General features: G+C 42.0%; 1 protein-coding gene across 1 annotated transcript in view; it reads left to right on the top strand.

The window, feature by feature from the left end:
- The first annotated feature begins 5,061 nt into the window (after positions 1-5,061).
- The window catches only part of LOC103913370 (rab GTPase-activating protein 1-like), a 36,494-nt gene continuing 22,733 nt past the window's right edge, over positions 5,062-18,822 (top strand). The window contains exon 1 of the mRNA XM_009319859.1: positions 5,062-5,172. Within this exon, the coding sequence (XP_009318134.1) occupies positions 5,062-5,172 (111 nt within the window). The remainder of the gene's footprint in view (positions 5,173-18,822) is intronic.

The following is an 18,822-nucleotide window of genomic DNA, read 5'->3' on the forward strand; positions in this document are numbered from 1 at the left end:
GAATGGAATTAATCGAGAATATACTTTTAAAAATACAGGGAGTGACCTCCAATAGGTTGGGGGTCTATTGGCTGGCCTGCTCTTGCACCCTTTGTATTTTTAGAGGTGAGGCTAATAAATAGTTTTACTTCTTTTCATGAGCTTAAAATATCATCTAGGAACTTTGTGGAAGAAAATCCTTACGCAGCAGTTGTTGCATGGGAGCAGGACTAGCTTTTTGTGTGGCATACAGATGATTTGGGGAGGCTGGAAAGGCTGGGAGAGGGGTGTTTTGAGTATTTTCTGCTATGTTTGTTTTAATCCATAACGAAGCACTGAATGCATTTGTAAAGGTTCCTCCCGCTTTTGCAGTGACTTTGCTGCTAGTGCTTTCCCGTAAGACTGAAGGAGACCAGGGCGATAGTACTGCCCTCCTCTATTATTCATGCTTACAGTAAATAATTCAAGAGGCAGAGCTGGCAACATAAAATGAAGGCTCAGAAGTCCTGAGCTTTCCCTGTGGTGGGCTACACATTTCCATTGAGGGGGAGTGCACGCCAGTGTCACTGGTTTGTTAGGAATGCCTCTGCCCCAGCAATTCCAGCCACACTGACCTCTGCCAGCGCTGGGAGAGAAACATTCGCTCTCTCCAGCAGGATGGCTTTGCTGGCTTTAATCTGTGAAAATGAATTTACAGTTTTGCCTGCTTTCAAATCAGGAGAATGTGTCGTAGCTGCAAATTGGGAGGATTTACCCGTGTAAGTACATACGCTAAAGCACATCAAGCCCAGATTTTTCCACACATTTGGAGGATTATTTTAGGAGAAACACAGGTGCATACACCCACTTCTTTGGGGGGAAAAAAAAATAGGCCATGTTATTTGACATTTTAAATAATAAAAATAAAACTTGGAGAAGCAATTGCTGAACTATAGATCAGCCTGAGTCTGGTAACTGCTTTTATCGACTGGTATGGGGCACTTCTGTGGGCAATGGCCTAGCGTTCAGTGCTCACTTTGAATCCCAAAACACGTCTAAAGGTATTTACCTTCTGACGTCTAAAACTGGAACAGAGTTATGAATAAAATCGCAGTCTTCTCGAAGGCTGCACCAGCACAGCAGTGAATGCTTTGCTCCTTAATTCACTGGGATAACCACCTGTGCGAAGGACGGGCAGCTGCTTCCCTGCCTTTCGCTCCAGCACAGGCGTTTGGTGTGGCCGAGGGCTTGGCACAGCAGGGCAGCTTCCCAAGGGCAGCAACGATGTCTAGGGGGGCTTTAGGTGGCACTGCAGGTGACTGAGTGTGCGGACTGAAGATTTGGGCTATCTGCTGTTCTCTGATGGTCAGCAAGCCCTTTGTGGGTGAGGAGAGAACGTAACTGTGCGTTGGGGTTCACAGCGTTTGATTTGTAACCAAGTGGTTTTTCACTTGCTGGTTGTGTTTGAAACAGTTCTTGCAGGTCATTAATGGGTAAGGGAATTGTGAAAAGAGCGTGATAGTACTGTTATTCATTCCCATTTGGGGGAAAAAACCCTGTAAACTTATCTTGAAGGCTGCCAAATGCCATTCCAAGTGCTCTGAAAGCAGTTTTATGTTTCCTTATCTGAAGACTGCTGTGATCTTCCCAGATTCATTAATACGTGAAAAGCAAATTGCAGAAAATGCCTTTATGTTTCAGAAACGCGGTGGCAGGAAGGGAGTGCTTAGCAAGAAGCTGCACATACCTCACATACGTAACGCTTTCCCGTCTATCAGAAGATCCTATCCCCATCAGATAGCAGCAAGACATTCCTGGGGGTGGAGTGAGAGTGAATTTATCTTGGGAGTGAGCAGGATTTTGCTTTGCTAAGCTAGCTGGTTTGCTCAATTCAGGAATTTTCCACTCACCTCTGTTATCCACCAGCATATAAATCCTAACAACTGTAATTAGGGCTATTTACCTTAATTAGTTAAGAGTTTCCTGCAGCTCACCTGTCCTTCTGCTGGCTCTCTCCTGTCGTCCTGACTGCTTGGTTGAACCGCTTCTCAAAAAATTCCTGCTTCGGAGGTATGCTTTCAAAACTATGTCGTGGAGGGGACTGCATTCCTGTTCCTTGAGGAAGGCTGCTGCAAGGTAGACATGGTGTTATACAGAGAAGCGCTATTTGATTTAAAGAAATACGAAGCTGCACTACGTGGTTTTTATTGTCTTTTGATAGATTATTAATCTCAGAGACCCTGGCTGAGGGGAAGGCTCTGTATTGAAATGCTGGGAGGAGTGTGTAGTGCGGCCTGAGGAGGTGGTCAAGGGCATCTCTCTGGTTGCCTTTTCCTTTCCATTTCCTCTGGTGTGAGCATGCTACCACTATGTCTGGGTGGACAAATTTGCTTTGGTCAGTTTAATTCAAAAGATTTAGTTTAACTGGCTTGATACTTACAATTTTGTGTGCTGATTCAGAGTATAGCATAGACTGTTAACACGGATGTAAAATGCAGGTTTGTAGGGATTTGTGGGCAGCTCAGCTCCATTAGCTTGAAATAACAGCTGAAAAACATCCTTTCTAAGGTAAAGATATGCATTAGCGAACATCAAAAATCAGTTGTTAGTTCTTGCGATTGCTAGTTAGAACATGCCAAAATTACAAGCCCTCTGTCAAGAATAGATATGAGAAGAATTATTCGGCCAATAATACAATAGTAACATGTAGATTTAGTTCTGTTAAATCATCGCAACCCTTCTGTTTAAGATGGAAAAAAAAAGGAATATAGGTTCTGGTCCATAATTCCTTATAAATAGAAATGCCTGTTGGCTAAATCAGGGAAGGGATCCGAGTAGCTGCAGCTGTGGCGTACTTCTGATCATTTGCATTCTCCACCTCCTGCCCTTATTGCAGAATTAAATTGGTCTCTCATTAACATGGGAATGTTTGTTCTTACACCGCCTGCTCTCTCCCCTGTGCCTACATGACTATTCCAATGTAACGTCAGTCCCTGTTGGGAGCCTCCGGAGCGGGTGCCAGCGGGACGGGAGGGGTTGTGGGAAGGGACTTTCTTTACCTCTTACAACAGGTGCCTTTGTCAGCACACCTCAGAGGCAGCCAAGGAGGAGCCACTCTTAGCCTTACCCTTTTAACTTTTGCTACAAGAAAAAAAACCAACCCACCCCACAAGGCAATGAAAGCGAAGAGGAAGTGGTCATTTAAAGCGCTTCGGAAAACCTGAGTGGAATTTAGCATAGCAGGTATGATTTTTGTATAAGTGACACGGAGAGCGATCTCATGAGCTGGATATCGCTTCAGGATCGGAATCTAAAGTATCTCTGCTGTGGGAATTAATTGGAAAAAATTTGCAAGCCTTTGAAGAAAAACTAAAAAAAAATGCACTGTAGGTGCATTTCAAGGAAAAAATACCTTTCTTCTTCCTTCAGGGGTTAAGCATGATCAGAATCTGCTTTAGTCTCAAGGATTTAACCTCAAGTGCTGCATTTTTTGTTTGCCATAAGCCTATTAGAACTCTCTCTGTTTCCTAGCAATAACATGTAATTTCGCCCCCTATTTAAGTGAAGGAGATGTTGGGTTTTTAATCCTGTACGCTATAGCTGTTGCTCAAATTTCCTATTCAAATGCAAATAGCACCTGGTGCTATTTAGATACCCGTGTAATCTTTGATAAAGATACTCCAGGAGCACAAGAAAAAGAGAAAAGCAAGGTGGGTCTGACCCTGTTTCTTCTGGAAAGCGAGAGCATAACCATATGCTACCAGCAACCTGAACTTGAAATTTCTACCAGATTTGCAGCATCCAGCATGTACTCTTTTTGGAGACAAATGCGCGGCTGAAATGATTTATGTTTCTTGAGCAGGTACGATTTTTCACCAGGAAGAACAAAAGGCTTCCAGAGAAGATAAAAATGTGGAGAATGAGTCTAAGCAGAAGTGCTCATTTGGTTAGGAGTTTGCCCTTGCTTGAGTCTCCTGAAAGGAGTTTCATTTTGGGACATTTTGTTTGTTTCTTCAAATCACTTATTATTTTCTAGATTTTCATTTGTAGTTTTGAGAATATTGATTTTTAATCTTTTTTTTCAGAATTTTTTCCTTGTGCTGTTTTTCTTCTGTGTTAGGTAGATGTTACAATAAATGAATTGGAAAGTCAGGAGCAATTTGGAAAGCAGCTACGCGGTTTAGGACTCATAGACAAGAGATACCATATCACTTCTTGATTAAAAGCAAACCAGTCGCAGATTCAGGTTAAAAACCTTCTACTGTGCAAACTTTCAATTGCATAAATCGGTTTTATTTCACTTGTGGAGGTGCGAGGTTATTCAAGGAAGAGCTTACAGCCTTCACTGCATTTTGCATGAGTGTTTTACCCTGTATTACAAATGGATAACTGAAGGACTCTTTTTGGAAGGTTGTGACTTGATGCCATCATCTTCCTGCTAAAATCAAAAAGCATCTACACGGCACGAGATGCAGTTTGGATCTGCGTAAAAGAGAAAGTGTTTTTCAAGAGTTTAAAGGAGAGATTTAGAAACTTGTGGAAAATTCCAAGGAATGTCTGAAAGAAATCGTCATTACACCAGTCTCTGTGAATTTACAAATAAGCCAAAAGAAGCAATTCACTGGAAAGCGAGACTCTACTGACAAGAATATCAGCTTTCTGTGGGAGAAAACTGGATATAAAGAATAAACAATTGCTGCAAAGTTTGGGAAGAACAGAAGTGATTCCAATCCTGCTGTCAAGCACTGATGGATCTTTTCTTGCTTAATACTAATCTGGTTTGGCTACTGCTTTTTCATCTTCAGCCTCGTACTGGAATTAAAACTACTTCCCTGGCGTTCACCAGACTTAAGCAAACGCCTTCTGCAAGCTGGGTGTTGGGAGTGTGAGCAGGTGTTTCATGGGTGCTTCCCGTGACAATAAAAGGCACCCTTGAGAGGAAAACCCACATGGGAGCTGATTTGCTGGGTCATATTTTCTCTCGTGACACTCCTTCCTCATTAGCTTCTTCAGGTGGGTGTGAACAACTGACACGGAACTGAGCCAAGGTTCAGCCTTGGATTGTCAACCTGCTCTGGCTGCTAACGGCAGCTTGCCGGCAAAATGATGGAAGAAATCTCCATAATGGTGGCTTACGATGCCCATGTTTTTAGCCAGCTGTACGATGAAGACTTTCTGGCCAATCTGGTGGCAGTCAGCAAACCCAAATCTGTGGTAGGTGTTACTCTTGCTCCTTTGCCAATAATGCTTAGGTTATACTCTTTCCAGTAGTTAAGTCCTTTGGCTGAAAGCTATCTCTTATTTATTTTGTCTTTTTATTACTTTTTCAGAAATTTGCTTTTGTGCATCAACAAAATTAAATTAACATTTTATTTCAGAAGAGATAAGATTATTAAAATAATATCTTTCTGGGCTACTAAGTTTAGAAGAAGGTGATTTGCTCAGTAGGATAATAGTTAAAATAACATTTTTTAAATAATGCTGAAATAATTGAAATAATAATTAAACCCGAAAATGACTGAGCTTACCTAACCGTGGAATCGGCACTAAATGATGTAAATGCAGTGATGTGTTTTAGCATGTCAGTTAAAGGTTCAGGCCAGATGCTCAGTGTACACCCAGGGTCTGGGGTGTAGGTCACTGTCATCACTAAATCTAAGAGAATCGGTCCCTTGTATGGAAACGGTGATTTAACACTTTTACATGCTCTTTTGAAATCAGCATAAGTATCTGTAAAGCCTTTTTAGTTAAATGACCACTTCCTTTTCTTCATAAATAGTGTATATCTTTATGTAAATGACATGTATAGTGTGGTCATCTTCCTCCCTCATGGAGATCCCAGCACTTGTAGGGAGCTGCATTTAAGGCACTAGTTTTGACTCTGAAGTTTGGTGCCAAAATTCATCTTTGGTCTCAAATTCTACAGATGAGCCTATGTGTGAGCCAGTCTACCTAGAATCAATCAAAAGAAGTCTTTGAAAAATAAAAATGCACGTATAGGTGTTAAGCTTAACTTGAAATCAAATACAGTTAACATTTCAGTCTAAATACAAATCAGGCTAATTATTTAGCAATCCAATTAAGCATTTGTGTTTGCAGATTTTGGTCTGTTTATGTGTTTGTATCCAGGTAGTTCGCTAAGCTATGACAAAGGGAGGTATTCTCAGAAGAGGAAAACTTTGCTTTGTTGCTATCTTGTGTAAAACCTCTCTAAGCCTATTTCTTGCTTGGGTTTTTCTGCTTGTCCATGCTCAGGAAATCTCGGGTGCATGAACTCATCTCTTGCATCTCCCATAGACCTCTGGATCTAAACCAGAGTTCTGCCCAGTCCCTTTTATTATGGTGCCTTTTTCTGTCCCTGGCCTCCTCTAGGCTAGAGTTTACACGGCCCATTAGAATAGCTAGCTAATAAATCTGGAAGTCCAGTATAGACAAAACTGTGTACTTTAATATGACCTGGTTGGAGATTGGGCTCCAAGTAGGCTTTAACTTAACCAGCATATTAGGAGTTGTGTACTTTTTCCATGCTGGGTATTTTTAACTATGTGGTGTACCTTAATTCATTGTCCAGCCACAACCTTTCCTCTTTTCCTGCCTTAGCTGATTGCTATGGCAGCATTTATTATTTTGACTGGAAGCCCAGAGTAGCATCGTTCTTTCAGAGAGGTACCCGTGTTGCAATAGGATTAATGGGAGCCAGGTACTCGCGCACAAGATACCTGCCAGCAGGCTCTGGGAGAGGCCCTTTTGTTGAATTTCTCTGAGCAAATGATGGTGACAGTAGGGTTTCCTGGATGCCTCCTGTCCTGAACTGCCTGCGTGCTCTAGAGCCAGTACTGCAGTTGTTTAAATTAAAACCCTCGTGGTAAGAAAACATTTCCTGGATGGCTTACCCTATAATTTAAATCTTTGAAAAGTGCTGCTTAAATGGGCTCGGTGATGGCCTCTTAAGTTTTACATAGCTTCGGAGCAAAAGTAATGGACATTGTGCTAGGTATCTCTAGATTGCTCCAGATCAGCTGCAAGTGACTGGAGGAGAGAGTAACTGGTGTCAAGAGCACCACCTTACAGCTCCACCTGATTTTTGCCACTCTGAAAATGTGATGAAATAACATTTTTTTAAAAAACATTTCTCTATGAAGTAACCACCTATGTCCTAGTAAACAGAGATACTTACGTGGAACAACTGTGGGAGGGGGAAAGTATCATTATTACTATTATTTATAAGATTTGAATGATTAGTGTAAGTATGTGTTCTTATCAATTCTTTTCCTGAATCAAAGAGTATTAACATGTTTCAGTGCATTAGGTAGTAGTAAATAAGTTAAGAAATGTGTTTTTCGCAGGGTTTACATAGGAAATACTTAACTACTCTTTTAAATGGTTTTGAAGTATTTTAAACAAGCAAATAATGGTGCAAACAACCTGAGTAGGTTTAAGATGAAGCTCGATAGGATTAGACGATGTGTGGGAGCCTGCACTACTAAGGGATGGGACCTGATGACTCAGAAAGTTTCTTTCAGTTCTCTGCTGCTATGTTTAATTGTGGAACAAGCTGCCAGTTGGGATAAGTTGGGGCAAATCCTATTGACTCTGTCCTGGTCAGTTTACCAGATTGCACAAAGGTATGTACTGTACGTAAAGTAACATTCTGCAGAAAGAATTTGCAGAGTTTTTGTTTATTCTGAGAGTTCATGTTAATAGCACAGGTATTTTTGCAACCTAGGATTCATCTGTTTGTTCGCAAAATCCAGGTTTCATTTATTTTTAAAGGAGTTTCTAGTATGCTGCTCTGGTTGCAGAGAAAAGTTAAAAAAAAATGTTCTTTAAAGGCTTTCATCCTGTTCTGCAGTTTGGATGCCAGGATGGCTTTGTTGTAGTGCCAGAAATCTTGCAACTAGTAACTCATTGTAGTTCATTTGGATTGTACAATAGGTCAGAGCACACAGGAGTCTCTCTTGCACAGAGGAGAGAGCCCTGTGTTACGATGTGAAATGGCAAAGGGTTAATACTAAAACCAAACCAGGCCTGGATGATCGCTGTTGTGGGTTGCTTATGCTTAAAGCCAGCCTTTCTTAACCTTCTTGACATGTCCAGTGCCACCTACGTAATGAACTTTGTGAGGAAAATCAGAATCTGCTGTTTCCCAGGTCCCATCAATTCTAGTCGTATTTTTCAATGGAAAATGTGAATTTTTCAGTGGAAAGCGTAACAGTGTTTTTGTAGTGTTGCTTTGATGCACATAAATACCAATTAAACAGGATGTAGATGATCTGAGATAAGGTTTTGTTAAATATGCTCCAAAGCAACACTGTACGATAGCAATCCTCCAACGTATGTTTTATTAAATTAGTCATATTGCAGCGTGACCATGACACACGGTTGTTTTGCTGTGTGGTCTTGCTTCCAAGATTTCAAGTTATTCTGAAACTACTTCGCACAGACATGCAAAGCAGCCTATAAAAGTGGACTGCTGTGTAGTTTGTGCAAGAATTGAGTAGCTTTACTCCAGGGAATTTCAATTCTCAACTTATCTGCAGAAAACTTGGACCCAAGGGGTTATAAAAATGGTATTACTAAGTGGTATAATCCTCTTAATCCAGAGTTGAAGGACATTCTTCTGGAAAGCTTAATTGTATTTTCATTTGCCTGCCTGCCTTGTGTTTAGCTCTCCTGTTCAAGGGAATGTTCAGCCATTTCATAGAAATAATTCATGGTTACGCACCAACCGACTGCCATATAATGATTTCTAGGCTCTTAATTTCCCATCGAAGCCAAACTGAGGAGGTTCAAAGCGGATGGGTGAACTGCAAAGTGGGTGAAAAACTGGGTGTCCTGGCAGGTGTGCAGGGTGTAGTAGTCAGTGGGTTGAAGTCTAACTGGCAGCTGGCTAAAAGTTGGTTTTGGGGGCTGATACTGTTTAACATTTTCAAGATGCGCCCTGCTTTTCAGATGGCAAAAACTTGGTTTTCAGGTCATAAAAACTCGAGGGTGAGTGGTGGACACGCGGGAAGGCAGGTCTGCCGTTCAGAGGAACCTCAGCAGGGGTGGGCTGAGAGGAACCTCCTGAGGTTCAGCAAAGGCAAGTGCAAAACCCTGGGTTCCTCCCTGGGTGGGAATAACTCCATCGTCTGTGCAGGCTGGGGACAAAATGTCTGGATAGCATCGATGCAAAGAGAGTGTTGGGAGTGGTGGATGACAACATGAGTGAGCAGCATGCCCCGGCAGTGACGAAGGCTAGCTGTGCACGAGAAGGCGTTACCAAGAGCACAGCCAGCATGTCCGGTGAAATGGTTATTCCCTTCCACCCAGCAGTTGTGAGGCTGCATCTCACACACTGAATATGGTTTTGAGCCCCGCCTGGAGAAAAGGGATATTCGCAACCGAGAGCGAGCCCAGCGGAGGGCCACTGGGAAGGCAGGGGGCCGACCGCACGAGGGAAGGATGAGAGGGTTGGGGCAGCTTAGCCTGAAGAAGAGAAAGCTCAGGAGGGATCTAATTGCAGTCTCCTGCCACCTAAAGGAAGGTCCTAGAGAGGATGGAGCCAAACTCCTCTCAGAGGCACACAGTGAAAAGACAAGGAATGGTCATGATTTGCATTAAAGCAAATTCTGGCTCAGCATAAGGGAAAACAGTTCTGCCCAGGGAGCCCCTGGCATCTCCATCCTTGGAGACTTTCAATAATTGAGCAGCATGCTCTGACTTTGAAGCTATCCTTGCCTGAGCAGGAGGTTGGTCTATATGCCCACTGGAGAGCCCTTCCAATCTAATTTTCTGTACGAGTCTCTAATTCTGTCTTGTGTGGAGTCTTGCACTGAGGAGGAGCTGGCAGCATTTGAGCTTTTGAAGACCATCTTTCCCTGGGTGGCATTACTGCTGGCGTGCTGCTGCTGTTGCTACTGCCAAAGGAGAAGTAAAAGGGAATTTGGGTGGTCGCTGTTACGAGAATTGGCTCTTTCCAGCAGATATAATCCTTGTCTGTGCCCTTCCCTTCCCAACAGAAGGAGGGATCCTGCTCTCAGGATGTCTCTAGGAGCTGTCTCACCTCTGCCCCTTCCTCCTCTGTGGGCCAGGAGCAGCCAGATTCTGCCCTGATCCTCTCACCCTGTCTTTGGAGCAGGAAAAATTTTCTTATATACATGCATAATAAAATAAAAAATTTTATTTGTTGAACGGGTGATGCAGAAAAACAAAAGCTCTAATCGTTTTCTTTCCCTTCCCTTGACTGCTCAAGTTCCTTGTCTTTTGTGATTTCAGGACGCAGCTGCTCTTTCTTTAACTCTTTCGATTTTTAAAGATCTTGTGTGTTCCGTTCACACTTGTCATCCTTCCAGTTTCATTAGCTTTTCTGCAATTTCTTTTACCAGTACAAATCTTCAGTCTCCCCAAAAAATCAAATGAGCCATGTTTATATGGAATAGTAAAAATAACATTAAATATCACCTGAATTTTTGTTTATAAAAATTCTACATTTTTATTCTGCTTTAAGGAGTCAGCCCCACAATGTTATCTTCTTCCCCTGAAACTCATCTACATTTGAAGTTGGTGAAGGAAACTGCTCGTATAAAGCTAATCAAATGGATCGTCGTGTCAGACTCTAGTTTGCTTACTAACTTATTTTAGATTTGAGAGTGTAACTGATGTATATGAATATTAGTTTGGCTGAGATTTTTTCTCAGTAAGATTTGGTTGACACCTTTGGATGTTAAAACTGAACACATCAAAATGAAATCTCTTCCTTCCTTGGATTTCCCAGGTTTTAATGTCTTGGAGTTCCAGCATATTTAGGAAAACTGGCACAGCTTCTGAAGTGACAGTGTGAAACCCCTGTATGTCCGCTGTCATATACAAATCCTCGTAGGCCAGAGAGGAGGTAATTTCCCTGCAATGGGTAAGCTCCTGGTCCCTCCTGTTACTAAAACCAGACTTGATCGTGGAGCAGACACTTGTCTGATAAAACTCACAGAGTGCTTTTTTAACATACACAAATCTAGCCCTAAATGTGAAATTCATAAACAGTGAAGAAGCATATATTTTGTATTATGGTAATGTGTAGCTGGCATAAAATTTTATTCTTGCTTATGCTTATTTGACCTTCATCACTCATGTGTTATTGAATATGAAAATTAATAATTGGTACTAAAATACCTTGGGCTATTTATTTCTATATTGCATCCCATTCGTTTTCTGCTGTCCTAAACCTTCAGTGCGCAGCACGTTTTTGCTACTGCATATTATTAATGCAGAGTAGAAGCTGCCAAAGGTGAAGCCGTAGCCTTTGGTATCGGGGCAGAAAACAGGCATGGCATTTGGCAAGCGGGAAGGCATGGGAGTCAACTCCCCACTGCGTGAGGAGTCGTCAGCTGCTGCTGGGTTGCACCCATCTGTGGTCTTTGGTATTGCATCAGTGCACATCACTCTAATGGTTTTCCCGTCTCTGTTAAACGCTCTGTGGTGCAACCTGTGCCTGACAGTGTCACTGTGGAGCCCATGTTTGGCATAGAGGTTCAATTGCATGGAAATGAGAGAGGTGGTTCATCCTGCCCACTCACTCACAGAGGTTAAGGCTAGGCACATCTTCATCTTTCAATTGTGTAAGCTTCATCTCTTTCATCCAACTTCATTCCAGTAGCATTTTTTGAAAATTAAAAACTCTATTAAATGCTCTTCTGGAAAAGCATCCGGCTCTCATTTGAGTGTAACAGGAGGTGGGAAAAGGTATCATTTTCCACGGTAATCTGTTGATCTCTTGCTGTTAAAAATATGTTTCTAACTTCTTTAGATTCATTCTGGTTTCAGCTTCCTGTCTTGGATCTGGCATGCATTTTTGTGCCAGAGTACAGCAGTCTGTACCATTACTTATTTTATCCCTATGAAGCTACTTGCTGTGACCAACTCAGCTGTCTGTGCTCTCTTGTACAAACTGAGGAGCTTGAGCTCTTAAACCTCCTGGCGTGAGGCATTTACACCCTGCACAAAACAGTTCAGTGGCTCTGCTCCTTATCCTCTTCATTCCCTGTCCCGTCGTCCCCCCCCCTCCCCCGCGTCTCCCAGGACTAGATTCAGTATTCCAGTATTGGTCTCAGTGACGATCCAGGGTTAAAACTTCCCTAGTCATCCTGCTTTTTCCTATCCTTGTGCATCCCAAGGCTCCCATTAGCCTTTCTGCCGCAGCCTGACTCTGATGGCAGTTATATTTTTCTCGCTGCAAAGGTGGTCTGTTATTTCTTGCCCTTCTCCTTACACCAGTGTTCCCAGTTCCACACGGCAATGTATGGCCTCCTGAGCGGTGCCGATGCAGCTACTTGTGGGGCTGTGTTATGAATGGTACTGATACAATTAAAAATAACAATTAAATTAGCATATTTTTGAAGGATTATTTTGGTCAGCTTGCCATCAAGCAGTGAGGTGGGAGGGGGAGGACTGTGGAGGAAGAGCTAGGTCTTGCCCAGCGGATGGCAGGCTGCTTTCACAGCATGTGCCTCCCGTTCCCCCATCCCCCATTCTTCCCAGAAAGCAGAAAAGTTTCCAAAATTTTTGGAAAGGTCCAAATGGTGCTTTCTTGGGACTGATCCCATCTCTTCATGGGATTCAACCCCAGCTGGAGGTCTACTGCTCTGTGCTGCAGTAAAGCCCTGCATACATTTGGTCTGGGGTCGGCCCAGTGGTGTGTTTCATTGGAGTAAGCTATTTCCAGGAATTCAAATATATGTGTGTAATTTTCTGGTCCTTCTGCTTGTTCTTTACAGCCCTTTCTATCCACGTGTCATCTGAATTTTATTAACGGGACTGTATTTTTCACTTCCAGGCCACTGATGTAATGTTTGATAGTGCTGGATCTTTTATGAGTCCCAGAAGACACCCTTTAGGATGTCATTAACCAAAAATGAAAAATGTCATTGAATAATGATTCCCTTTGACAATGGCTTTTTGACCCATTTCCTAAGCTTTTTAATTCATGCTTTATGGCTATCGGATACTCTTCTGGGGTTTGGTTTTTTTTGTGGGTTGGTTTGTTTGTTTGTTTGTTTGTTTGTTTTAAATAAATCTATCATGTGGTAGTGAATCCAGTGCTGGAGAAGACTGTTATAACTGTAAAATTACTTTTATCAATCAAACCTGTAGATAAAGAATGAAATGGGACCTACAGTTTATAAAATCACATTGGTGTGGAACCAGTTACATTCCTACTCTAGTTACTGGCTGGATCCTTATCAGCTCTGTAGAGCGCATGTGTGAGTTTCTGGATTTCAGCTAACCAGCCAAAGTCATCCAGATGGTTTGGTTTGTGGTTATTAAATATTGGTAATAGGGAATTTTCTTCTAGTCTAAGTGAATCTGTACCGCGTTCAAGGATTTACTAAAAATGAACATCGGTGGACCGGAGATCTCATCTGCTAGTTCTGTCGGTACTTCTGCTCTGCATAAAAACCTGCAGCCTGGTTTCCGACAGAGCAGAGCTGTTTTTGGGACAATTCTGACTCGTCTCAATTATAATTATTTTCGAGCTCTAATTATTAATGCATATGAACAATGCTTAGGAATCCTCTTGTTTTCAGTATGCTCTAGAATGAAGTCCAGCCTAATGAAACTCAAGAAAGAATTTAACCTTTTTTCTTCTGCATTTAGTTTCAGTTATTGCTTTATTTGTCCCTAATTAGTTACCTATATTATTTTCTGTTTATTTTCTCTTCATGTTTGAAAGCATTTCTTCCTGCTGCCCTTTTATTGTCTTTGGATCAAGAGGGAATTACTTAAGCAGTGTCTCAAATAGACATTTTATAAATAAGAACAGACTCTTTGTAATTAAACATTCAAAAGCGGGACATTTCAGTATTTTGGAGCTTCCTCATTTTCTTCTTAAAAAGAATTCCAGGAAAATTGACACAATTCCAACACAAATTGACACTTGAGAAACTCTGTTTCTGTTTCTGTCGTTGTTACAAGCCCATTTGGGAGAAGAAATTGGAAATAAGTTTCTAGACATTATTGGTTCATTAGGTCTTTAGTTTTAATGACCTTAAACGTGTTGGGTATCAGCATGAACCTTTGCAATTAAAGAAGAGTAGGTGATGAGTTACTTTGTAAGGCCATATTTCAACATTTAAATGCAGAAATGGTTAAATTAGAAGCATTTAACTTATTTCTCTCCCCACAGGTGAGGTAGGTCAGATAAGATTGATACAGCCACTTCATATCTGTTAGATACAGTAGTTAGATACATATTAAGATGAGAAAGTGAAGTGAGTCACATGAAAGATTTGAAGGTCCTGAATTCTTAGCCTTCGGCTTTCTTACTGCACTTGTCTTTTCTTGTAGATTGCCATTATATATAATACAATCCACCTTAGTAAAGCTACATACAAACCCCAAAGCTTTGTGTGGAATCATAGCAAATGCAACATACATGTATTTCTCGGTGTTCTGTCAGTATCTCCATGATCAGTATGTTCATCGACTTTGAAAGAAGTGCTAAACCTGGATGAAAAGGCAGTTAATCTCCTTATAGAAGCCTAATTTCTTAATTACTAGAAGATGGATTAGAAAGTTTGTGTAGGTGAATGTGTTAGTTAAAAATACTGTCTTCATTGTCTACAATTTTCATTCTTTTTGAACCCAGTTCTCAGGAGAATTTGGCATAAATTCACTACCGAGGTTGGAAAATTCATTTCAGTGTTTTTTGTCTTGTTTAGTTTGTGCTTGCATGCACCGTTCAATACACACATTTTTTCTTTACTGCTTCCTTCTAGCTGTGTCAACATGAACTCACCAAAAAAAAAAATCCTGCATTGACTGGAATGTTAGTTACGCTGGCCGCCGATGTTTTAAAGCTGTAGGCTTGTCTTTTTTGCTGAGAAAAATCCAGATGGTTTGATTTCAGAGTAGCATCTTAGCTATGCCAAGACAAAGCTTACTGTCTATACAAAGCATTGTAGTTTTGCTACAAGGTAGAGTCACCAAAGTAATCCCAAGTTAAGATACCATGGCATTTGTTTGTCCTTTACCTTGGAGATTATAGAAGTTAAGTGTATAGGGAAGAACAAGCACACAGAGGTTGTCCAGACGCAGGTTGAACTTCCGTAGCAGGTCAGGCAACACTGAATTCTGTTATCCCAAAACTGAGGGTCTCCTTTCCATGGCAAAAGGAATGGGACAGAGAGCCTGGAAAGAAAATTGGGCTTGCTTCTTCTTTGTGGCTGTTGGTACCGGAGGGTGAAAACAGTGGAAGCTAGACGTTGCTGCTAATATTAACTGGCTTCCTTTTCTGCAAAAAGTGGGTGTTTTCCCTTTGTAGGAGCCCTTTCTTTTGTAGGGCTCTCTCTTCAGTGGCAGCAGCAGGAGCTTAGCTTTCCAGCTGAAGTTGGCAGCATGGCCACATTTCATCTTCCGCCTTCAGCCCCTCCTGCCTGTTGCAAACTTCTTGCTTTTGTCAGTGCTTAAGATGCTCTTGGGATTTTCCCTGCTAGATGATGAAGTAGAGGGTCTCGAGTTCATTGGGAATTGATTAGCCTGACAGGGTCTCAGCTAGACATAATGGATGAGCGCAGGTCTCCGCACGGGGGAAGTGGCAAACTCAGCCGGTAGTGCTAGGGGTGGTGGAACCATAGCTGGGGCAGTGAAACAGCAGGTTTAAAAAACCAAAAAGCAGCCTCGTATACACAGGTTTGTGAATTGGTACGCTTGCTTTGTATCTCTTGGGGCTGACGTGCAGTGCTGCTGTGCGTTCCTGTCCCCAGGGATGCTCTCCAGCAGCTGCTTACACTACATTAACGGCTGACCAGTGCTTTTAAACTCTCCTGGCCTGCCCTTCCTCCAGTTACCTGCCAGCTCCATGCCAAGGCGTTTTGCAGGTACCACGGAGGCTGAAAGGTGCAAGTATGGCAAAACCTGAAGTCTCTTAATGAGGTGCTGAGGAAACCTTCTCAGCAGATGAAGGAATAGAGAGAGAACAGAGCAGGGCAAGGATTAGCTATTGCAGTAAAATGCTTCAGTGAGCGTTTCTGGTACCTTGGAAGTTGGACACTGTCCCACTTGTATTTTCAAAATGCTGATCATTTAATGTGCAGTTTTAAAGACTGTTTTTTTTATTTTAGGGTTTTAGCAGTTGTGTTTATAGAGCTGGGCAAGCAGAAAAAAGGCAAAGCTTTTGAGAAGATGTGGTAAAAGTTGTGTTAGTTGCTGAAATATAGATAAAAGTATTTGATACAACAGAAGGGACTGTGGAGCCCTGAATGTAAGTGTATAATGGTTCAGCTTTAATATAGAAAAGGTATGTATTTTCTGCTAGTGGAGTAATGCACTAAAGAGTAATTGCTATTAGTAGCTTGTGGGTTTGAAATATCTATAAAAGTAATGAAAGGTGTTTTAACATCAAGGACCTCACCACACATCAGAGAAGCCTGACGGTGATTTTAAAGCTGCAGATTTATAGTGTGACAGCATTACAGTTTTCTTGATACTGTGACACAGAATTGATCTAAAATAATATTAACACGTGTGCTCAAAGAATACTATGAGGTACTTTACTGATAAATATAGCTTACCCGGGCATATGGTTTAGAGTTGCGATCTACCACCCATCCTCCGTTTCAGGAAGTAGAATTTTTTTTAATGTCGCTCTTGTGCTGGGCATGGAGTGTGACAGGAGACAAGATGTGGCTTGATAACTCAGCAGAGTCAGAATCTAGTCTGACAGATAGCTGGTTTCACCAGTCTCGTGGCAGGTTTCAGAAGATGTATTCAGCCGGGGGTTTATTAGCTGAAAGCTGTTGACTCTGTGGACTATTACGTTCAATGTGACAGGTTTTACAGCCTTGGTAATACCAATATTTTGAACCTGGTTACTGACCAGTTGCTAGCCTTGTGTCGGCAATTTTCCATAAGTGTGATTGGAGACAGGTCTGTGTTAGTTTCAGGATAAACAAGGTTGGAAAGCACACCCTAACACAGCACAGCTAGGAGAGGTTGTTTCTCTGCTAAGTGATGCAAGAAAATCACTGGGGACTTTTTCCTGAATTTCTGATTCTGTGGTCACAGGGATGGTGGTGAAGACTGCACTTGTCTTCCTGCTCGCCCTTCTCTTCTATTGCTGTGGTGTGCCAAGAAATACAACCAAAGCTCTAAAATTTTTGCGGGCATGGATTAGATGTAAATCAAAATGAATGATGTACCTCTAAATGGGGGAGAGTTGAGGTCTAATTTTGCATAGTCACCGAGGATACGTATAAAACCTTTAGTACCAAACGCTGCATACCAAAAGGTGCATGTATGTAAGACACACAAAATCACATGGAACTGTTATGTTACGAGGTACAAACCAATGAATAAATTCCATGCTGGAAAAACTGCTGCTGTTCGTAGTAACTGTGTTATGCAGAGCAGGGCCTTGTCCCAGATGGCTGGTCAGTGTCAGTTCCCCCAGTTATCTGATCCTAATCTGTGGCCTTGGGATATATAGGTAGTTTCATTTACCCTATATAGTCTTTTGTAGCAGAGATCTCGTTGTTAAGGCATTCTTTAAGTTATGTTGGATAATAAAAACGACCTGTACCCGGATATTTTCCATCCAGAATGTTTCAAATATTTGTATCCTTAACCACAGTATTCCTGTTGACCAGAGCCAATTTAAGTGCAAAATAGGCGCTTGCTGACAAAGTGGACATAGCTGTTTCCTTTCACGGTGTGCATCTGTCCTGGTTTCGGCAGGGATAGAGTTAATTTCCTTCCTAGTAGCTGGTACAGTGCTGTGTTTTGGATTTAGGGTGAGAACAATGTTGATGACACACCGATGTTTTAGTTGTTGCTAGGTAGTGCTTACACTAGTCAAGGACTTTTCAGCTTCCCGTGCTCTACCAACTGAGAAGGCTGGGGGGGGTGCACAAGAAGCTGGGAGGGGGCACAGCCAGGACAGCTGACCCAAACTGGCCAAGGGGATATTCCACACCATGTGACATCATGCTCAGTATATAAAGCTGGGGGAAGAAGAAGGAAGGGGGGGACATTTGGAGTGATGGCGTTTGTCTTCCCAAGTAACCGTTACGCGTGATGGAGCCCTGCTTTCCTGGAGATGGCTGAACACCTGCCTGCCCATGGGAAGCAGTGAACGAATTCCTTGTTTTGCTTGGCTTGCGTGCGTGGCTTTTGCTTTACCTATTAAACTGTCTTTATCTCAACCCACGAGTTTTCCCACTTTTACCCTTCCGATTCTCTCCCCCATCCCACTGAGGGGGAGTGAGCAAGGGGCTGGGTAGTGCTTAGTTGCCGGCTGGGGTTAAACCACGACAGCATCTCAATGCTAAAGCCCTTATCTGTACATGAGAGGAAGCACTTTTTGTCTGGGTGAGCTGCTAGACATCAGCTGCAAGTATATAAAATAATCAGCCATTTTCAAGCACTGCTTTTAAGACACTCAGAGTGTCTCTTTTTTGCTAAAACAAATAGAGTTGAAGTGGATAACAAGCCCTCCATATCTCAAAGTGAAAATGAATTTCTGAATGCTGAAAAGTGATTTGGGGATCTGAAGAGGAGTGTCTTGAAGAGCCTCTGCCACAAGGCAGAACATGCTTTCCTTGAGCTTTTTTTTTTTTTTTAAATGCAGATTCCTCTGCAGTCAATATATGTGCCTCTCAAACACAAGCAGTGTGGTGAGTGCAAAAGTAGATGCCGGTGTTTAGAGCTACAGTTCAGGGAATCTGAATTTCTCGTTCTCTTTTCCTGTGTTGCCACTAGATTGCTGTACAATGAGGCTTATTGAATATCTCTCGGTCTCAGCTTACTCTTTTAACTTACTTAACTGTATTGCTAACTGAGCCTAACTAAGCAGATCTTTAAACAGCAGGGCTATGGAAGTATAATGTGTTATGC

Source organism: Pygoscelis adeliae, unplaced genomic scaffold (genome assembly GCF_000699105.1).
Source record: "Pygoscelis adeliae isolate BGI_AS28 unplaced genomic scaffold, ASM69910v1 Scaffold283, whole genome shotgun sequence".
NCBI classification, from domain to species: Eukaryota; Metazoa; Chordata; class Aves; order Sphenisciformes; family Spheniscidae; genus Pygoscelis; species Pygoscelis adeliae.